The sequence below is a fragment of the Pocillopora verrucosa genome, chromosome 13 (genome assembly GCF_036669915.1).
Source record: "Pocillopora verrucosa isolate sample1 chromosome 13, ASM3666991v2, whole genome shotgun sequence".
Lineage (NCBI taxonomy): Eukaryota > Metazoa > Cnidaria > Anthozoa > Scleractinia > Pocilloporidae > Pocillopora > Pocillopora verrucosa.
Window position 1 is genome coordinate 16629475 of NC_089324.1, and position 21792 is coordinate 16651266.

The 21792-nt window shown below is 42.1% G+C and overlaps 2 protein-coding genes across 2 annotated transcripts; both read right to left on the reverse strand.

Moving 5' to 3' along the window:
• Positions 1–1121: 1121 nt before the first annotated feature.
• LOC131795436 (NFX1-type zinc finger-containing protein 1-like) lies at positions 1122–10948 on the reverse strand. The gene is made up of 6 exons (XM_059113006.2): positions 10839–10948; positions 7270–9146; positions 4228–6826; positions 3244–3635; positions 2587–2860; positions 1122–2080 (listed from the first exon to the last, which is right to left on the reverse strand). Exons 2-6 carry the CDS (start codon positions 9065–9067, stop codon positions 1783–1785), a joined length of 5361 nt encoding a protein of 1786 aa, XP_058968989.2. The 5' UTR covers positions 9068–9146; positions 10839–10948; the 3' UTR covers positions 1122–1782.
• Positions 10949–12818: 1870 nt separating this feature from the next.
• On the reverse strand, positions 12819–20296 carry LOC136277765 (NFX1-type zinc finger-containing protein 1-like). The gene is made up of 5 exons (XM_066160435.1): positions 18483–20296; positions 15443–18038; positions 14465–14856; positions 13806–14079; positions 12819–13534 (listed from the first exon to the last, which is right to left on the reverse strand). The coding sequence occupies exons 1-5, from the start codon at positions 20278–20280 to the stop codon at positions 13237–13239; spliced, it is 5358 nt and encodes a 1785-aa protein (XP_066016532.1). The 5' UTR covers positions 20281–20296; the 3' UTR covers positions 12819–13236.
• Between the last annotated feature and the right edge of the window lie 1496 nt (positions 20297–21792).

Below are 21792 nucleotides of genomic sequence, written 5' to 3' on the forward strand. Positions count from 1 at the left end.
TCTAAAATGAAACAGTGGTGCATGTCTACAACCAAACATTGGTGTCTATAATCGGACACTAGCGTCCAAAATCGGACACCAGTGTCTAAAGAGAATTTGGCTCGTTCACACGCATGTGCAATTGTTGAGACTGCTTTGTGGTCATTTTTTTCCAGTTTTTATTTTCTCAATGCCCTCTAAAGCGACAATAAGAATGATTATGATAGGAATCAAGTTAATATTTTGGGAATGAATATGTTTTCAGCTCTTCTAAGAATCCTTTTCACACCTGCCCAGCGGCTTGGGCTAAAATGAATTTGAGTGGGGCCCAAAACATAGTAATGCCCATGAACATGAAGTCCCTTGTTTTATTAGATTTCTTAGGTAAGCGTTTCTAAATCTAGTTTAATTGGTCCATTTTTTTCAGCGAAAAAATCAACTTGTTTCAATATTCGGAGAGAATTTTCTCGAAAAGAGCTGACTTTGAAACTTCCACACAATAGCCCGCCTAGCATGCTCTTTCTAACGCAATATCCAATTTTTTAAGGAAATAAAAGCCAAGAATATTCTTTTCTTCTAATAATCGCTGGGGATTTTTTTTGAAATTTTCTCTAAGGGCGGATGTGGCAAATGGTAAGCAGAAACTTATAGAAAACGCTGAACCCTAACCCTATTTTTCCGATTCGAAAAAAAATGCATTACACGCCGCGTAACAACAACCAAGCCGTCAAACGTCTGCGCATGGGCGAATATGGCAACGACTAGGTAACGTGCTTTCAGGCTGTCAGAGCAAAGTTGTCTCACGCAAGTTACGACTAACAACGACACAAGGCAGTTAGTCATGGTGTTTTATAAGCTAATAATTTTTGGTAAAGCTCAAAACAGAATGGCAAAAATAACAGAATACCCGTACTTCCATAAGTTTTGTGCCTTGAATTTTCCTTTTCTCTACTTTCGGTTCTTTTTAGAGATTTCTATGAACGCTTCAGTTTTCTTTCACTGTTTCAGCGAGAGAGGGGTTGTTTCTTATGTTTATCAATAAAGGGCAAAATTACTGAGCGCTGATTGGTTGAGAGAGAGCGCATTTTTTCTTAATCGAGGGCATTTTTAGTAATCAAGAGAGGGCATGATTACCTGTTAATGATTGGCTAATCCGTTGCATAGCAACCATTCGTTATCTTGAAATTTGTTAAAAATAGACTGCGCGCGTGATTTTCCTTCGTATAAATTTTGCCCTTTATTGATAAACAAGTAATCCCATGAGACCTCGTACTATTAAGGATTAATTGCACTTGAGTTTTCAAAATTTTCCAAATTGCCCTCGTCGCTTCGCGACTCGGGCAATTTTGGAAAATTTTGAAAACTCTCGTGCAATTAATCCTTAATAGTACTTGGCCTCATGTGATTACATATACTTATCCTTTGATATTTTGCGCGGGAATTTGGCGCGCGACAGGCCAGAATTGATCCCTTCGCGCATGCCCGACGTTTGATTGTTGTGTTCGTCATTCGTAACGACGCGCCATTCGCTTTCTGCTTAGTGCTTCTTTTCCAGCGTTCTGTGGTGCTCGTTTTGGTTCACTTACAGTCCGCGCCCTACTTTTATATGCAGATGAAATCAAACTATCCGCTACAATTAAACTTTTATAAAATTCTCTGACGTTTGGTCTAAACCATGCACGCGAGACGTACAGCAACAAATGACAATTATTTTAGCTTTGCCCCTCATGTTACACCGCCTAGTCTACTGAATGTATAATTAATAAGCTGCTGATTACATTTTAAACTCAGTTTTAAACCTTTTTACGCCTCATCCACGATCCTGTAATTTTCCATGTTCGCTTGTTCTGACCAGGCCGCGTGTCTCGCACCATCCATCTCAGGAGCTAATTGGTTTCCGTCTTCCAGTCTGTGATGTGCTCCACCAATCACAGCTCCGCATTCATTGCACGTGCTTTTCTGCATGGCGCCACCACACTCACCTATAGTGTAGGGATGACCGTTTGGACATTTGAACCAATGACCTTGTTTAAAGCCCATGGCAGATACGATTTGTTGTCTCTCTTCTGGCGTTATCGGCCAAAGACTTGGGTAATCCTTCCTATAATAAACAAAGAGGAAACTAATTTGTTTTACACTATCTCCATCGACATCGCCGTTACTGTTTCAGTTTTTACGACCCTACTGTGCCTTAAAAGTCACAAATTTCAAGATTTTGTTTCCTTCACAAAAGGCAGCCGAAACGAATTGCCCCCACAGGAATCCCACTTGGGATTACGCTGTCCACAGGTAAAGTAACCAAAAGTGAAGACCCTCAGAATAATAGAAAGATTTAGAAAAAAAGTACGAAAACGGCAAAAGGCAAATGACTCGCTCGTAAATGTGGTTCTAAATCTATCTAATATAGATAAAATTTTTCACAGACAGAAGCGAATAGCAAATTTTCTAACTTTTTTGTTTTAGATACTTCATTACAGTTACCCCAACCATTTCGTCGGGCTTTGCTGATAGTTTTTCGGTGTCTTTTAAAACTCCTGGGTTGGGAGAAGGTCACGTTGTGTATGATATGATTATCTTAAAAACGAAAGTTATCATCTGATAACCCACCTAATTTCCGATAACATCTCTAGTAATTCGTCAAGCCTCTCGGTTTGTATAAGTTTACCACTGGACAGCTCATCCTGCACATCTCTCAAAAGGTTACCATGCGATTCCATCAGCGTCAGGTTGAGTTTTGTAATGTTGTGTTTCAGCAGACACAGTTCGAATCGCAGATTAATCCTCGTACATTCCAAGTTTATGTCGCACAGCTCTCTCTCCGAAACTGTTCCGGATATTGCACGTGTTTTTAAATGCTCCAATTCCTCCTGGAGAGTCAAACCTAGTAACCAAATAATGCAAAAAGGGTTTACTTCCATCTTTTTCTTTGATCAGAGTAGGATAATCGATAAACCGAGTCAATCCCTTCGCCGTCAAAAGAAAAGCTCCGTCCCCTCCCTCCCCCGCCCCTATATCTATCCCAGTTTCCTTATACATCTTAATACTAACTCAAGCTTAAAGTTCAAACCTTCACCTTTACTTGAGAGAGGATGTGTTACAGTCAGCGAGGTAGTCGGTCCGTCGGGAGGGGGGGTGGGGGTGGGGTATTGCAAGACATTTGGTTTCAGCAACTTAATTGGCCACAACAGAGGCCTGTCTCTCAGACATTTTTTAAATACAAGGATTCAAAACGCGCCAAACGAAAAAACACGCTTGTAAACATACCTTCTGATTGACTCCTGTTGTTGGGAAGCTTTGCTTTAAGCTTCCGGTCTATCGTGAGAAATCGCTCCATCAGCATCACCTGGTTTGTGACTACAGCTGCTACTACTGAGTTGGATATTTTGTTGACACGTTTCATCAATATGCTCCACTCCTCCTTAGCTGCAAATTTCGGCCGTAAAACTTGCAAACGTCTTTTCAAATCTTCTCTCGTAGTTTCGATCTCATCCTGATTCCCGTTGACCTTGGCCTTCACTTTCTCAATGTCGAGCAGCTGCTGTTTAATAACATTACCGTATCGCTGGCTCCTTCGGATAGCAGTCATGCAACGAGGACAAGTTTTCAGTTGAATCACGTGACGGTTATCTTCGCTGTTAATAGGCATGTCCATGTAGCTACAAAAAATTACGGTAAAGAATATCATTATTATTTAATCTTGCTTGTTCGGAATCGTTATAATCAAAGCTCGATAAACAAATTTAAACTTTATACTCTCATTTACCTATCGACATCTGAGCTGAGAGGTAGTTGTGCTAGTTCGTAATGAGGAAACGGCCTGTTTCTGCTACCCACTCATTTCAACATCTATTTAACGAACCGGTCTGTATAACTTTCACATTTAATGAAACATTTTGATCCAAGACAAAGATATAGTTAAGTTCTAGGACTAAGGAAAGTAATATAGATCATTTTCAAATAAGAGGTTCAATCATTCCTATACTGTCCTGCTTTACAATGACTTCTACCCGAACTACGGACCTCCTTTTACTGTCTCTGAAAGACTCAATGGGAGCTGCCGAACTATAGCCCACTAATCCTCATCAATTTAATTCAGTCATAGATCAAGGGCTTAGCATAACAGTTTTGACAAGAATAGCACCGGTTTGTTCCAAAACAAAATCCCATAATGTTGTCAAAGCTTAATGGGGCTTGCCAAGTCATAATGCAGCATTTTCGGAAAAAAGCTAACAAATGCTTCATACTTACTAATCAAGATCTTTTACTGCGAAGATGTGTTTGCAGTCCGGAAGCTGAATGAAACGTGCACCAGATTCGTCTTCTCCACCTAAAAAAATTTGGGTGATCGGGTCGCCATCGTTCTTCATGCACACAGCACAAATACATTGCTCTCCACACAAACCTCGACAGCGATGGCGGCGACGCTTCTTCTTTTCACATTTGAGGAACTTCTTGCAGGGCCTGTCACATCTTGGGCGATCGCACAATTCACCACACAACTTGCTACACTTGAAATGAAAGCATTCCCACTTGCACTTTTCAGCGCAAGGCTTGCAAGCCTCCCCACACTGGAAATCACATTTCGAATGCACGCAACGGTTTTCGCAAGATACCGTGCAAGGCGGGCAAGAGCTTGTGCACCCTGCCTTGCAGACATGAGAGCAGACCAATACACGGCTACACTTCAGTTTGCAGCGCTTATGAACTCGACCCATGCGACACTCGCCACACTTCCCGGGGCACGGGTGACCACATTCCAAAGTGGCACCACAAAGGACTAAGCAATCTGCCGGAGTTGCCGAGCAAGCAATCTCAACTTCATGACCACAAGGCCAATCTTTTCTCTTGACAAGCTCTTGGCATTTTCTTGTGCAAGGTTGACTACAGTAGCTCTGACAGCGGTGGAAACAGGGTAGCTTTTTATCGCACGTCACTCGGCACTGGACCTTCTTCAAATCATCTCCGCATTTCACGGTTGTCTTATGCCCACAGGATGGTAAAGCCTTCTCCACCACCACTTGACAGTATGTGTCGCATTTCTGACAGCAAAGCTTTGAACACGTGTGGTCACAGCCAACGATTTTCTTGACGCACGGCTCTCCGCACCGATATTCCAAGTGATCGACATCATTTGGGTGACATGACCGTTTGCATGCATGCCCGCATTTCAGGCGCACTTCACAGGGACGCTGACATCCCCCTTCAGGAGCTTTTCCTTCGAAATCTTCGGCTGTTTCTGCTGTGATCTCTTCATTGTGGCTTTGACAGATGAGAGTTAAAGACTCTCCAAAGCTACTACTTGCTTTTAAATCGTGGACAATTTTGTTCCAGACTTCACTGTGTTTGCAGAGAAAGGTGAAGTTTCCAATACAGTAAAAGCCCTTTTTAGCACGAGAAAGCGCCACGCATGCACGGTTTTCCATCTTGATGAACCCAGCCTCGTCTTCTTCGTTACTGCGCACGAGCGATAGAAGAATGATGTCATTTTCTTCACCTTGAAAGTTGTCAACTGTTGTAAGACGCACTTGGCTGAGGTCGTCCCTTTGTCTCACTTGGACGCAGTCTCTGATGGCGAACATTTGTCCTGTGTAGGTTGTCAGAAGGGTAATTTGATGGGCTTTATAACCTTGTTGTAACAGATACCGACACAAGGCCACCACAAACTTAGCTTCGTGATTATTCACGTGGCTGTACGAATCTTCGCAGGGATTCTCTAAATGACTGTGGTTGATAAAGAACATGTTCTTCTTTATTCCTTTGATATCTTTATATTTCTCCACTGTCTTGTGATTCTCAAGATCGTCATAAATGTGTTTCATCAAGGCGGCAATTTCAGGTCTCATACGATGTTGTACGTTGAGGGTCTCACACTGAAGTCCCACATTCACCATTCTCTCAAACAGGGACACATCCAGATGGTACTTCTTGGCTAAGACATACACTTCCGGTTTAGGTCTGAGTTGCTTGTGATCACCAATCAAAATCAGGTGTTGACAGTCTTTGGTCAGTGACGTAATTATGTGGGCCTCCATTACTTCAGCAGCTTCTTCAACAAGTACAATTTTAGGGCGTATCCGCTGGAGTATACGGCGGTATTTGGCGGCACAAGTGGTGGTCATTCCAATGATCTTCGCACTTTGGAGAACATGAAAGTCTTCTTCTTGCATCACTTCAAACTTACGCGCCAATGCTCTTTCGTAATCTGGCTGTTTGCTCTGAAGTTTCCTCATGTAGTATTTCTCTGCCTTCTGAAGCCACAACCTGTACAGATTCCATCGTTCGGGTAGCGACAATTTCAACAAGTTGTAAATATTACTTTTCTGCTCACTAATGATTTCTTCTCGAAGAAGATGGTTACGAAGGAAAACTGGTTTTTCGATGTCTTCAGTTGTACTGATAGTTACATCTGAAGGTTGGATTTCTCTTTCCTCCTCGTTATCTTCGAAGTTCCGAGCTGACTCCTGCGTCTGAAAAACTTTCTCCATTTTTGCTTCATAGTCACTGTTCTTGGTATCATTTCGCTTAGCAACGAAGTGCAGCCCCAACCATTCACATAACAAATAATCGTTGCTGTCTGGAGATTTGTTGAACCATTTGACATGACGAACCATCATGAATTTCATTAAAATTTGAAAGGTGAGAATCCTTCTTCTGGAAAATTTTAGGACAGTAACACAAAGATCGAAGGATCCTTCTCTGTTTAGTTCTCTGATTTCGTCTTGGGCACTTCTTCTTGCACTGTAGATTGTATATGGAGTTTCCTTGTTGTCAGCAGCTTCATTCCGCCGAGCCTTTAGGGAGCAGCGCTCCAACTTTTCACTGCAACGTCCACCAACGCGCACAATACCTATTATAGGTAATACATTCCAGAAAAATATGATTAAACGCATTTATATACACACAGATATTTACTTTTTTACCACAGTATGCAGTAATGTCGTAATCTGATTGGCCAATTTGCCGTTGTCGAAAAGAGTACAGACAACGTCGCTCGCGCCAACGAGACATGCAATGGTCACTAACTGAAAGACTCGTTTTGACGTCCATATTGTGATAAAAAAAATCGACTTTGGTTAAGTGTGGTGTGTACTCTTATCGACACTGCTAAACCTTTGCATGGCATCTGATTGGTTAAAAGGGTAGCCTAAGTTCTCTCAAACACTCAAGAAGTGTTTCAGAGCAAACGTAACGATTCTAGAAAAGCTCAGTTTTAGTCCTTGGCCCTTTGTTAGTGTTAGTGAGCCCCAAAAGTTCTCACACATGTAAGATGCCCCCCTTTTGTAACTTTACCTTCCATCGGTAGGCCGGCCAAGAAATCGTCTAAGGCGTGGTTTGTGTACGACACCATCAAAATTGGTGACGGTTCACTATCCTTCTGCCACATAGGGGCGCTCTGTAGAAGAACACGTGCTATCTTGTGACCAACGTATGTCTTCCCAGTCCCTGGCGGTCCTTGAATGACGGCGAACTTTTTGGTCAGTGCCATTTTGAATGCGCTCATCTGTGACTCGTTGAAGCCCAGATCTTCTGGATTGAGTTCCAAGTCGTAAATATTCTCGACACGAGCGGGTCGGTTGGTTACTTGGCTGCCATTTTCGGAAACTTCATTACTGTCATCACCGGCACTTGGTTGAGAAGCCGTTGAGTCCACTCCTTCTCCTATCATTCCACTCATGTCGAACAAACCACCGGTGTTAATTTCATACGCAGGTGGCTCCACATCTTGATTGCATTGTACAATGTGTTCTTCAAATGGAAGTCCACCCGGCTCAATTTCTTGCAAACCTTCCAAAACATGTCTGTAGGCTTGAAAGAACGCTGGGGATTCTACCATATCAGACTTCTTTTTTTCCTCAATAAAACGATTCAGGTTTTCGAACTGGACGTCTTCAAATCGCACTTCAAGCTCGCCAACACAGAGGTCGCGTGAATCTCGATTCTCCACGGTCGCAAATAGAAGAGTGCGAAAATCATCTGATGAAAGACAAAGGAGAGAGCCCAGTTTGAGAAGCTTGCTCTTCTCCCATCTCACGCGAACTACATCCGGGTGAAACGAGTTGAACCGGATTCTGTAAACCATACCCTTTCCGCTGCATACGGGATACATTATTGTGACGTCATGGTACACGCGAACGCTTCGCGCGCGTTTGCTGTGATTCACGTTCCCTGCTCCCGGATTGTAGGACTTTTGAAGTTGTTCTATTCCATTGCGCAATGGCAGGATGAAGTCTTCTCTTAAAAGTCGAAATTGCACGTCTAAATAATGATCCTGGTCTAAGTACTTTCCATCTACAACGTTTTCACGAAGGAAAGGCTTGCTGTAAGGTCTTAAATCTGCAGCTTGGGGAATCACGCTCATTTTACGAAAATCCTCGGGTGGAGTTCGATGAGATTGATTCTGGCGAACTGTTTTCCGGCGATTTATGCCATCTTTGTACTCCTTGACTTGATGAATTTTCTTCTCCAACCTCTCTGCGTCTTCAAGGAGACCCTTACTCTTCAGATTACCCACCGTCTCATTCAGTTGGGCATTTGGAATGAAGTGAATTACGTCCTGTTCAAATCTCTGCAGCAACTCCAAGAAAACCTCTGCTAACAGCACGACCAGTCTATCGGGCTCGTAATTGTCACTAAACGCCGAGACATTGGACATCTGGCTGATAAACTTAGTTAGATGCAACTGTAAAAAATTTGTTTTAATTACCATGCGCAGAAGTTTATTAGCAATCTCCTTTTTATCATTCGGTGAGCAGCACATGTGAATAGCTCGAATAACAAGCTTCATCAGATCGGGTCGTATTTCTTTTGCCTCCAGTAGAGCTTCAAATCGTTTAGATTTGTTGAAAAGATCCAAAATTCCCTCGTCAGGAGAGTTTGAATCACATACTTTTTCTAAGGCCCTATAATTGAGAGGATTAGAATCTCTTCCTCGTTGTACATGTGTTCCTGCCCCATTTCTATCAAATGCGGGTCTTCTTCCCCGGGTAAAGTCATGTGAATGACGAGTTCTACTGCCATTTCGTTCCATTAATCCTTGTCCATTGAAAGAGACGCGCGGATTTCTTTCTCCTGTAACAGCTCTCTTCATTTTTGTTCTATTTTGAAGTTAGGGGAACTGTGCCATCGAGTGTTTGGCATACCTAAGGTCACTGAGGACTTCTTTTCTTCTTTCGAAAAAACGGAAAGAAAGAAAACGTTAACAAAAATTGTCGTGACAAAAGGTGGTAAGATAGTAAGTGGTTAGGGTTAGGGTTAGTCGGATTTTCCTGATTTGAGGAGTCCTGAAAAGGACTGTTGTTGCTTACAGTTACTATTGTTTCGACAACCTCAGCGGAAGTCACTATCAGAGTCAAGTGAAGAGCTACCTTTCAGTGGAGTGTAAGGAGTCTGGCTCGTAAATTTGATTGGTCAATTTTGCGCTTGAAAGTCAGTCGGTCGGTCGGTCAGCCATTAAGCAAGTTTGTGGTCGTTTTTGAAGCTTTCCAAGTTAAAGTAACTATTTGATAAACCTTGAGAATTGTTTTTGATCAGCTAACGTTGATCAGCAGCATTTGCATCAATGCTTGTGTTTTTGAGGGTAACAAAATAAGACTAAAACTCGTATACCTGAACTTAGTTTTGTAGGATTAAGGTGGTTTAGAGATCTCTCCAGGAGTTGGTAAAATCGTTTCTACAGAAAACTGTATTTTAACAAGCTATGGGTGATGAGCTGCTCGTGTTTTTTTACCCAACAGCTTGGTATTCCTTAGATAGATCTATCTAAAGGCTCTCTAATGTAAAAATTACTTTAGCCGTTGAAGGCACTCTAATATTGATCCCAAGGGAACTCTACTAAGCGTCTTGTTTGCTTATCCTCCTAGCCTGCGGAGCAGGCGTAATTTTGGCGAGCGAGTACTCAGTATTTTTTCAGCGACAATTATGGCCGCCATCTTTGATTTTAATGGCAGTGGTGAGCTGGGGAGAGAAAGAAATTTTTACCAAGGGGGTGAGTGACGATCAAAACAAGGAGAGGGGTGAGGATGGGGAAAATATTTTTCCTTTCGCCCCTCCCCCCCCTTCCGATGCCTCTATTTCCAAATCATATATGGCCGGTCAAATAAGCGATCGCGAGCTTCTTAAAGTTAACTCGCCCTAATAAGACGCCTGAACTTCAGCTACCAATTTGTCTGTTTCTACTGCGCGCTACAGACATTGCAAATTTACATGTTATCAGTTATCATAATCTAGTTAATGCACTCTGGTGCTTTAGACCTTGATTCATATCATTCTTAAACAGCTTGAGTTTACCGATTAGATGAACGACCCCGGAAACTTATAGCTTCAAGATGGTCGTGTCCATAGAAAGATTCTGTTCAGTCTAAAAACGAGTATGCGAATAGAAACCGCAGAAGATACCAGAAATTCACTCGCTACAGAGCCGAACATTAAACATCAATACCGTTTTCAATGAGTGTGTCTTCATCTCAGTGATAAAATAGTTTAGAAGTACTGTTTTCTGTAGCATCGAGGATCTTTCGATAAAGGTAAGTATTTCAACTTTAACCTACTAAGTAACTTTGGAATTCCACACACGTTTCGATCTAATTATTCAGGATGAAAATATGTTGTTTTAAAGTTTTCTTGAGAACGCTCAGATCCTGTGGGAAGTCGACGTACTTCTCTTTTACTATCAGATCGATTTCTTTACTAAAGTTGTGGAAATTCTTTCCAATAACAAGAATCAGCGCATTACCAAGTACAAAAGTCCATGTATTTGCACATAATCGAATTTCCGGGAATCTTGAAGGCCTTAAGCTTCAGTCGCTGAGAGTTAGTACTACTTTCTGTAATATTCAGGAATATTAATGATTAATACATACCCAAGACTCCCTTGAAATAGATTTGGTGCACCACTTATCACGAAAACAGGGAAAAAGAAGATGGAAAAGATGTAAACGTCACTTGAGCGCTACCATCTTTCGGACTAGATTATTCTGCGAAACACTGCGAAGCAGGAATTCCGGGAAAAGCATCCTCTTCGTGATTGGTCGAACGCATGGAATGATTCTTGTGTCACATAAGAAAAGCGAGATTCAATCACGCGACCAAGAAGTAATGTTATACAACGGCGAAAGTTTCGCGAATCTATTCGCTAGACTTTGCGAACTGACGCAACAAAATTCTAGCAAAAAATTGATAAGTTTACCATGAACGGTACAAACTTTGTTAAGAAACGAGATCACCAAAAATTTGCATATTTATAAAGCATTATAAATTTGATTTTGTTCAAAAGAATTTCCACAGACCCACTACCTAAATGTCCCATTGTCTCTTGAAGATATATTACAATTCATTTCTAATTTAAGGCAATCATTAGCATATAGAAGCAAAACATTTTTCTCCAGAACCGTACACAAGTTATTCAGAAATTGTATATACGAAAAAATGTTGTATCATTCAAGCTCTCATTCTTCTAAATTCATTCTTTGTAATAAAATTATAGCCTACGTGACGATAAAGTAAACCAAAACCGAAACAATTCTCCCTTACATCGGTCAAAAACTATACTTACGTTTTAAATGGCTACTAATGAAACTCAAGGCCGTCCTGAATCAGTTGTTTTCAACACGGTACCGTCATCAATTATCCACATAATATATACACAATTTCTACATACCTTCACTTCACTTGGAGCCGTTGAGAAGAACTTTCTCCGCTAAAGACAAGGAAAATAAGGACAGCAGCTGTGGTTCACACTTCGCAGAACCTTCCTCGAAGCAATTCTGAGAAAAGCATCTTCCTTGTGATTGGTTGAATGTTCAGAGTTGATCACAAAAACGAATCGAATTTCAGTGACGTGATCCGTGAGTCAGTCAAAACCAATTAACTAAGGATTACGCGTAGAAAGGAAGTGATTTGTTGGTAAGTAGTTTCTGGAGGGAAATGCGTCAAAAAAAACGACAACAGAGAAATGATCGATCGATCTATAGCGGAAGGATCCTAAGAGACCGTTTCTCAAGTGTGTGACGTAACAGTTTTTTTTTTCAAAAGGATAACCCCAATTTTTTAATAAGCTTAACCCTTTAACTCCCAGGATCTCATTAGTAATTCTGGTTACTGTCTGCCATACAGTTCTTGTGATGTTAGTTCTGAGAATTTGGTACCGAATCAACAAATAATCCCATAACTGATATTTTTCTTTATTCTCATCCTTTGTCTCTTTGATATTGTATTGATTTGGTAAGGAGAATTTCTGTCTTGGTCACTCGTCGGAGTTAAAGGGTCTGGATCTCCATAGAAGTAATCAGGATCATTTCTTATATCAACAAGAGAGCTAAAACGGGGAAAGCAAATACAACTTATTCATCACTGACGGATATACTGACATTTCTTATGTCAATTAGAGAGCTAAAACGGGGAAAGCAAATACAACTTATTCATCACCGACTAACACTGTTTTTCGAAATATACTGACGGATACACTGACATTTCTTATATCAACAAGAGAGCTAAAACGGGGAAAGCAAATACAACTTATTCATCACCGACTAACACTGAACTATATATGAAATCATAGAAAATATACTGACGGATTCCGAGAGGACTGATTAATTAAGTCACGCAAGATAAGCCAACGTGACAAACGCCACTACACTTTTGTGGCGGTTTTCATCCCATATTCAGAGGGGATTTTCTTGGAATTTTTCTTTAAGGGCAAATAAGGGGAATGGAAAGCAGAAATCTCACTGCGCGTCTTAGCGGTTTTTCTCCAGTGTTGCTTGTTGTACGTTTCCGTTGACCAACAGCTTGCTGACATGCTTTCGTATGCACAGAAAAAAAAAGTAAAGCTTAATCACAGGTTTCCTGAAAAAGATACATTTCTAATGAAACTTGACTCCAAATAAACAAGTCTTAGTTCAAATTCATTAGCCTCGCACCTTAACTTGACGCTATGCAATCAAATCGGCGTAAAAATTAATTCCGCTTATCCTTCGCTAAGCCAGCGATACGCGAAAGAACAAATCACGATAGTTAAACTTTGCCTCTCATGGCACACCACCTAAATTTTCTATTGAACGTACAATTAACAAGCTGAAACTATTGCATGCAAATCGAAGTAAAACTCTATTCCGCTCAGCCTTTGCTAAGCACGCGGTACGCGAGAGAAAAAATCCTAATTGGTTTAGCTCTGCCGCTCATGCTACACTGTCCAAGGAGTCTACTGAAAGTATAGTCAGTGAGGTTCCGATTACGTTAAAAACTCAGTTTTAAACCTTTTTACGCCTCATCCATGATCATGTAATTTTCCATGTTCGCCTGTTCGGACCAGGCAGGGTATCTCGCACCATCCATCTCAGTCGCCACTTGGTTGTCTTCTACTAGTCGGTGATTTTCTCCACCAATCACAGCTCCGCAATCAGGACACGTGCTTTTCTCCATAGCGCCGCCACACTCAGTAATGGCATAGATATGTCCCTGGGGACATTTGTACCAATGACCTTGTTTGAGGCCCATGGCCGTCACGATCTGTTGTTTTTCTTCTGGCGTCAACGGTAACAGACATGGGTACGCTTTTCTAAAATGTAAGTAGTACAAAATGTATTATCTTTACTATCATAGTCGTCATCGTCGTTATTATCTTCAATATAACATTTTTCACAGACAGAAGCGAATAGCAAATTTTCTAACTTCTTTTTTGTTTTAGATACTTCATTTCAGTTACCCCAACCATTTCGTCGGGCTTTGCTGATAGTTTTCAGTGTCTTTAAAAACTCCTGGGTTGGGAGAAGGTCACGTTGTGTCTGATATGATTGTCTTAAAAACGAAAGTTATCATCTGATACCCACCTAATTCCCGATAACATCTCTAGTAGTTCGTCAAGCCTCTCGGTTTGTATAAGTTTACCGCTGGACAGCTCATCCTGCACATCTCTCAAAAGGTTACTATGCGATTCCATCAGCGTCAAGTTGAGTTTTGTAATGTTGTGTTTCAACAGACACAGTTCGAATCGCAGATTAATCCTTGTAAATTCCAAGTTTATGTCGCACAGCTCTCTCTCCGAGACTGTTCCGGATATTGCACGTGTTTTTAAATACTCCAACTCCTCCTGGAGAGTCAAACCTAGCAACAAAATAATGCAAAAAGGGTTTACTTCCATTTTTTTCTTTAATCAGAGTAGGATAATCGATAAACCGAGTCAATCCCTTCGCCGTCAAAAGAAAACCCCGCCCCCTCCCTCCCCCGTCCCTATATCCACCCCAGTTTCCTTATACATCTTAATACTAACTCAAGCTTAAAGTTCAAAACCTTCACCTTTACTTGAGAGAGGATGTGTTACAGTCAGCGAGGTAGTCAGTCCGTCGGGAGGGGGGGGGGGGGGTGGGGTATTGCAAGACATTCGGCTTCAGCAACTTAATTTGCCGCAACAGAGGCGTGTCTCCCTGGCTTCTTTTTAAATACAAGGATTCAAAACGCGCCAAACGAAAAAACACGCTTGTAAATATACCTTCTGATTGACTCCTGTTGTTGGGAAGCTTTGCATTAAGCTTCTGGTTTATCGCGAAAAATCGCTCTATCAGCATCACCTGGTTTGTGACTACAGCTGCCACTACTGAGTTGGATATTTTGTTGACACGTTTCATCAATACGCTCCACTCCTCCTCAGCTGCAAATTTCGGCCGTAAAACTTGCAAACGTCCTTTCAAATCTTCTCTCGTGGTTTCGATCTCATCCTGATTCCCGTTGACCTTGGCCTTCACTTTCACAATATCGAGCAGCTGCTGTTTAATAACATTACCGTATCGCTGGCTCCTTCGGATAGCAGTCCTGCAACGAGGACAAGTTTTCAGTTTAATCATGTGACGATTATCTTCGCTGTCAATGGGCATGTCCATGTAGCTACAAAAAATTACGGTAAAAAATATCATTATTATCTAATCTTGCTTGTTCGGAATCGTTATAATCAAAGCTCGATAAACAAATTTAAACTTTATACTCCCATTTACCTATCGACATCTGAGCTGAGAGGTAGTTGTGCTAGTTCGTAATGAGGAAACGGCCTGTTTCTGCTACCCACTCATTTCAACATCTATTTAACGAACCAGTCTGTATAACTTTCACATTTAACGAAACATTTTGATCCAAGACAAAGATATAGTTTAGTTCTAGGGCTAAGGAAATAGATAATTTTCAAATAAGAGGTTCAATCATTCCTATACTGTCTTGCTTTACAATTACTTCTACCCGAACTACGGACCTCCTTTTACTGTTTCTGAAAGACTCAATGGGAGCCGCCGAACTATAGCCCACTAATCCTCATCAATTTAATTCAGTCATAGATCCAGGGCTTAGCATAACAGTTTTGACAAGAATAGCACCGGTTTGTTCCAAAACGAAATCCCATAATGTTGTCAAAGCTTAATGGGGCTTACCAAGTCATAATGCAGCATTTTTGGCAAAAAGGTAACAAATGCTTCATACTTACTAATCAAGATCTTTTACTGCGAAGATGTGTTTGCAGTCCGGAAGCTGAATGAAACGTGCACCAGATTTGTCTTCTCTACCTAAAAAAATTTGGGTGATCGGGTCGCCATCGTTCGTCATACACACAGCACAAATACATTGCTCTCCACACAAACCTCGACAGCGATGGCGACGACGGTTCTTTCCACATTTGAGGAGCTTCTTGCAGGGCCTGTCACATCTTGGGCGATCGCACAATTCACCACACAACTTGCTACACTTGAAATGAGAGCATTCCCATTCGCACTTTTCAGCGCAAGGCATGCAAGCCTCCCCACACTGGTAAGGACATTCCGAATGCACGCAACGGTTTTCGCAAGAAACCGTGCAAGGCGGGCAAGAGCTTGTGCACCCCGCCTTGCAGACATGAGAGCACACCAATTCACGGCCACACTTCAGTTTGCAGCGCTTATGAACTCGACCCATGCGACACTCGCCACACTTCCCGGGGCACGGGTGACCACATTCCAAAGCGGCCCCACAAAGGACTGGGCAATCTAGCGGAGTTGCCGAGCAAGCAATCTCAACTTCATGACCACAAGGCCAATCTTTTCTCTTGACAAGCTCTTGGCATTTTCTTGTGCAAGGTTGACTACAGTAGCTCTGACAGCGGTGGAAACAGGGTAGCGTTTTATCGCACGTTACTCGGCACTGGACTTTCTTCAAATCATCGCCGCATTTCACGGTTGCCTTATGCCCGCAGGATGGTAAAGCCTTCTCCACCACCACTTGACAGTATGTGTCGCATTTCTGACAGCAAAGCTTTGAACACGTGTGGTCACAACCAACGATTTTCTTGACGCACGGCTCTCCACACCGATATTCCAAGTGATCGACATCATTTGGGTGACATGACCGTTTGCATGCATGCCCGCATTTCAGGCGCACTTCACAGGGACGCTGACATCCCCCTTCAGGAGCTTTTCCTTCGAAATCTTCGGCTGTTTCTGCTGTGATCTCTTCATTGTGGCTTTGACAGATGAGAGTTAAAGACTCTCCAAAGCTATTACTTGCTTTTAAATCGTCGACAATTTTGTTCCAGACTTCACTGTGTTTGCAGAGAAGGGTGAAGTTTCCAATACAGTAAAATCCCTTTTTAGCACGAGAAAGCGCCACGCATGCACGGTTTTCCATCTTGATGAACCCAGCCTCGTCTTCTTTGTTACTACGCACGAGCGATAGAAGAATGATGTCATTTTCTTCACCTTGAAAGTTGTCGACTGTTGTAAGACCCACTTGGCTGAGGTCGTCCCTTTGTCTCACTTGGACGCAGTCTCTGATGGCGAACATTTGTCCTGTGTAGGTTGTCAGAAGGGTAATTTGATGGGCTTTATAACCTTGTTGTAACAGATACCGACACAAGGCCACCACAAACTTAGCTTCGTGATCATTCACATGGCTGTACGAATCTTCGCAGGGATTCTCTAAATGACTGTGGTTGATAAAGAACATGTTCTTCTTCATTCCCCTGATATCTTTATATTCCTCCACTGTCTTGTGATTCTCAAGATCGTCATAAATGTGTTTCATCAAGGCGGCAATTTCAGGTCTCATACGATGCTGCACGTTGAGGGTCTCACACTGAAGTCCCACATTCACCATTCTCTCAAACAGGGACACATCCAGATGGTACTTCTTGGCTAAGACATACACTTCCGGTTTAGGTCTGAGTTGCTTGTGATCACCAATCAAAATCAGGTGTTGACAGTCTTTGGTCAGTGACGTAATTATGTGGGCCTCCATTACTTCAGCGGCTTCTTCAACAAGTACAATTTTAGGGCGTATCCGCTGGAGTATACGGCGGTATTTGGCGGCACAAGTGGTGGTCATTCCAATGATCTTCGCACTTTGGAGAACATGAAAGTCTTCTTCTTGCATCACTTCAAACTTACGCGCCAATGCTCTTTCGTAATCTGGCTGTTTGCTCTGAAGTTTCCTCATGTAGTATTTCTCTGCTTTCTGAAGCCACAACCTGTACATATTCCATCGTTCGGGTAGCGACAATTTCAACAAGTTGTAAATATTACTTTTCTGCCCACTAATGACTTCCTCTCGAAGAAGATGGTTACGAAGGAAAACCGGTTTTTGGATGTCTTCAGTTGTACTGATAGTTACATCTGAAGGTTGGATTTCTCTTTCCTCCTCGTTATCTTCGAAGTTCCGAGCTGACTCCTGCGTCTGAAAAACTTTCTCCATTTTTGCTTCATAGTCACTGTTCTTGGTATCATTTCGCTTAGCAACGAAGTGCAGCCCCAACCATTCACATAACAAATAATCGTTGCTGTGTGGAAATTTGTTGAACCATTTGACATGACGAACCATCATGAATTTCATTAAAATTTGAAAGGTGAGAATCCTTCTTCTGGAAAATTTTAGGACAGTAACACAAAGATCGAGGGATCCTTCTTTGTTTAGTTCTCTGATTTCGTCTTGGGCACTTCTTCTAGCACTGTAGATTGTATATGGAGTTTCCTTGTTGTCAGCAGCTTCATTCCGCCGAGCCTTCAGGGAACAGCGCTCCAACTTTTCACTGCAACGTCCACCAACGCGCACAATACCTATTATGGGTAATACATTCCAGAAAAAATATAATTAAACGCATTTATATACACACAGGTATTTACTTTTTTACCACAGTATGCAGTAATGTCGTAATCTGATTGGCCAATTTGCCGTTGTCGAAAAGAGTACAGACAACGTCGCTCGCGCCAACGAGACATGCGATGGTCACTAACTGAAAGACTCGTTTTGACGTCCATATTGTGATAAAAAAAATCGACTTTGGTTAAGTGTGGTGTGTACTCTTATCGACACTGCTAAACCACTGCATTGCATCTGATTGGTTAAAAGGGTAGCCTAAGTTCTCTCAAACACTCAAGAAGTGTTTCAGAGCAAACATAACGATTCTAGAAAAGCTCAGTTTTAGTCCTTGGCCCTTTGTTAGTGTTAGTGAGCCCCAAAAGTTCTCACACATGTAAGATGCCCCCCTTTTGTAACTTTACCTTCCATCGGTAGGCCGGCCAAGAAATCGTCTAAGGCGTGGTTTGTGTACGACACCATCAAAATTGGTGACGGTTCACTATCCTTCTGCCACATAGGGGCGCTCTGTAGAAGAACACGTGCTATCTTGTGACCAACGTATGTCTTCCCAGTCCCTGGCGGTCCTTGAATGACGGCGAACTTTTTGGTCAGTGCCATTTTGAATGCGCTCATCTGTGACTCGTTGAAGCCCAGATCTTCTGGATTGAGTTCCAAGTCGTAAATGTTCTCGACACGAGCGGGTCGGTTGGTTACTTGGCTGCCATTTTCGGAAACTTCATTACTGTCATCACCGGCACTTGGTTGAGAAGCCGTTGAGTCCACTCCTTCTCCTATCATTCCACTCATGTCGAACAAACCACCGGTGTTAATTTCATAGGCAGGTGACTCCACATCTTGATTGCATTGTACAATGTGTTCTTCAAATGGAAGTCCACCCGGCTCAATTTCTTGCAAACCTTCCAAAACATGTCTGTAGGCTTGAAAGAACGCTGGGGATTCTACCATATCAAACTTCTTTTTTTCCTCAATAAACCGATTCAGGTTTTCGAACTGGACGTCTTCAAATCGCACTTCAAGCTCGCCAACACAGAGGTCGCGTGAATCTCGATTCTCCACGGTCGCAAATAGAAGAGTGCGAAAATCATCTGATGAAAGACAAAGGAGAGAGCCCAGTTTGAGAAGCTTGCTCTTCTCCCATCTCACGCGAACTACATCCGGGTGAAACGAGTTGAACCGGATTCTGTAAACCATACCCTTTCCGCTGCATACGGGATACATTATTGTGACGTCATGGTACACGCGAACGCTTCGCGCGCGTTTGCTGTGATTCACGTTCCCTGCTCCCGGATTGTAAGACTTTTGAAGTTGTTCTATTCCATTGCGCAAAGGCAGGATGAAGTCTTCTCTTAAAAGTCGAAATTGCACGTCTAAATAATGATCCTGGTCTAAGTACTTTCCATCTACAACGTTTTCACGAAGGAAAGGCTTGCTGTAAGGTCTTAAATCTGCGGCTTGGGGAATCACGCTCATTTTTCGAAAATCCTCGGGTGGAGTTCGATGAGATTGATTCTGGCGAACTGTTTTCCGGCGATTTATGTCATCTTTGTACTCCTTGACTTGATGAAGTTTCTTCTCCAACGTCTCTGCGTCTTCAAGGAGACCCTTACTCTTCAGATTACCCACCGTCTCATTCAGTTGGGCACTGGGAATGAAGTGAATTACGTCCTGTTCAAATCTCTGCAGCAACTCCAAGAAAACCTCTGCTAACAGCAAGACCAGTCTATCAGGCTGGTAATTGTCACTAAACGCCGAGACATTGGACATCTGGCTGATAAACTTAGTTAGATGCAACTGTAAAAAATTTGTTTTAATTACCATGCGCAGAAGTTTATTAGCAATCTCCTTTTTATCATTCGGTAAGCAGCACATGTGAATAGCTCGAATAACAAGCTTCATCAGATCGGGTCGTATTTCTTCTGCCTTCAGTAGAGCTTCAAATCGTTTAGATTTGTTGAAAAGATCCAAAATTCCCTCGTCAGGAGAGTTTGAATCACATACTTTTTCTAAGGCCTTATAATTGAGAGGATTAGAATCTCTTCCTCGTTGTACATGTGTTCCTGCCCCATTTCTATCAAATGCGGGTCTTCTTCCCCGAAAAAACTCATGTGAATGACGAGTTCTACTGCCATTTCGTTCCATTAATCCTTGTCCATTGAAAGAGACGCGCGGATTTCTTTCTCCTGTAACAGCTCTCTTCATTTTTGTTCTATTTTGAAGTTAGGGGAACTGTGCCATCGAGTGTTTGGCATACCTAAGGTCACTGAGGACTTCTTTTCTTCTTTCGAAAAAACAGAAAGAAAGAAAACGTTACCAAAAATTCTCGTGACAAAAGGTGGTAAGATAGTAAGTGGTTAGGGTTAGGGTTAGTCGGATTTTCCTGATTTGAGGAGTCCTGAAAAGGACTGTTGTTGCTTACAGTTACTATTGTTTCGACAACCTCAGCGGAAGTCACTATCAGAGTCAAGTGAAGAGCTGCCGTTCAGTGGAGTGTAAGGAGTCTGGCTCGTAAATTTGATCGGTCAATTTTGCGCTTGAAAGTCAGTCGGTCGGTCGGTCAGCCATTAAGCAAGTTTGTGGTCGTGTTTGAAGCTTTCCAAGTTAAAGTAACTATTTGATAAACCTTGAGAATTGTTATTGATCAGCTAACGTTGATCAGCAGCATTTGCATCAATGCTTGTGTTTTTGAGGGTAACAAAATAAGACTAAAAACTGGTATACCTGAACTTAGTTTTGTAGGATTAAGGTGATTTAGACATCTCGCCAGGAGTTGGTAAAATCGTTTCTACAGAAAACTGTATTTTAACAAGCTATGGGTGATGAGCTGCTCATGTTTTTTTACCCAACAGCTTGGTATTCCTTAGATAGATCTATCTAAAGGCTCTCTAATGTAAAAATTACTTTAGCCGTTGAAGGCACTCCAATATTGATCCCAAGGGAACCCTACTAAGCGTCTTGTTTGCTTATCCTCCTAGCCTGCAGAGCAGGCGTAATTTTGGCGAGCGAGTACTCAGTATTTTTTCAGCGACAATTATGGCCGCCATCTTTGATTTTAATGGCAGTGGTGAGCTGGGGAGAGAAAGAAATTTTTACCAAGGGGGTGAGTGACGATCAAAACAAGGAGAGGGGTGGGGATTGGGAAAATATTTCTCCTTTCACCCCTCCCCCCCCCCTCCCCCTTCCGATGCCTCTATTCCAAATCATATATGGCCGGTTAAAAAAGCGATCGCGAGCTTCTTAAAGTTAACTCGCCCTAATAAGACGCCTGAACTTCAGCTACCAATTTGTCTGTTTCTACTGCGCGCTACAGACATTGCAAATTTACATGTTATCAGTTATCATAATCTAGTTAATGCACTCTGGTGCTTTAGACCTTGATTCATATCATTCTTAAACAGCTTGAGTTTACCGATTAGATGAACGACCCCGGAAACTTGTAGCTTCAAGATGGTCGTGTCCATAGAAAGATTCTGTTCAGTCTAAAAACGAGCATGCGAAAAGAAACCGCAGAAGATACCAGAAATTCACTCGCTACAGAGCCGAACATTAAACATCAATACCGTTTTCAATGAGTGTGTCTTCATCTCAGTGAAATATTCTGAAGTCTCCAAGTTTAGAAGTACTGTTTTCTGTAGCATCGAGGATCTTTCGATAAAGGTAAGTATCTCAACTTTAACCTACTAAGTAAATTTGGAATTCCACAAACATTTCGAT

Excerpts from the sequence above, each read along its gene's own strand:
- LOC131795436 (XM_059113006.2), bottom strand. The coding sequence starts at position 9,067 with ATGAAGAGAGCTGTTACAGGAGAAAGAAATCCGCGCGTCTCTTTCAAT. Across the intron at positions 6,827-7,269 it reads GGCCGGCCTACCGATGGAAG|GTATTGTGCGCGTTGGTGGA; the intron begins GTAAAGTTACAA and ends TACCTATAATAG. Across the intron at positions 2,861-3,243 it reads CAACAGGAGTCAATCAGAAG|GTTTGACTCTCCAGGAGGAA; the intron begins GTATGTTTACAA and ends TTTGGTTACTAG.
- LOC136277765 (XM_066160435.1), bottom strand. The coding sequence starts at position 20,280 with ATGAAGAGAGCTGTTACAGGAGAAAGAAATCCGCGCGTCTCTTTCAAT. Across the intron at positions 18,039-18,482 it reads GGCCGGCCTACCGATGGAAG|GTATTGTGCGCGTTGGTGGA; the intron begins GTAAAGTTACAA and ends TACCCATAATAG. Across the intron at positions 14,080-14,464 it reads CAACAGGAGTCAATCAGAAG|GTTTGACTCTCCAGGAGGAG; the intron begins GTATATTTACAA and ends TTTTGTTGCTAG.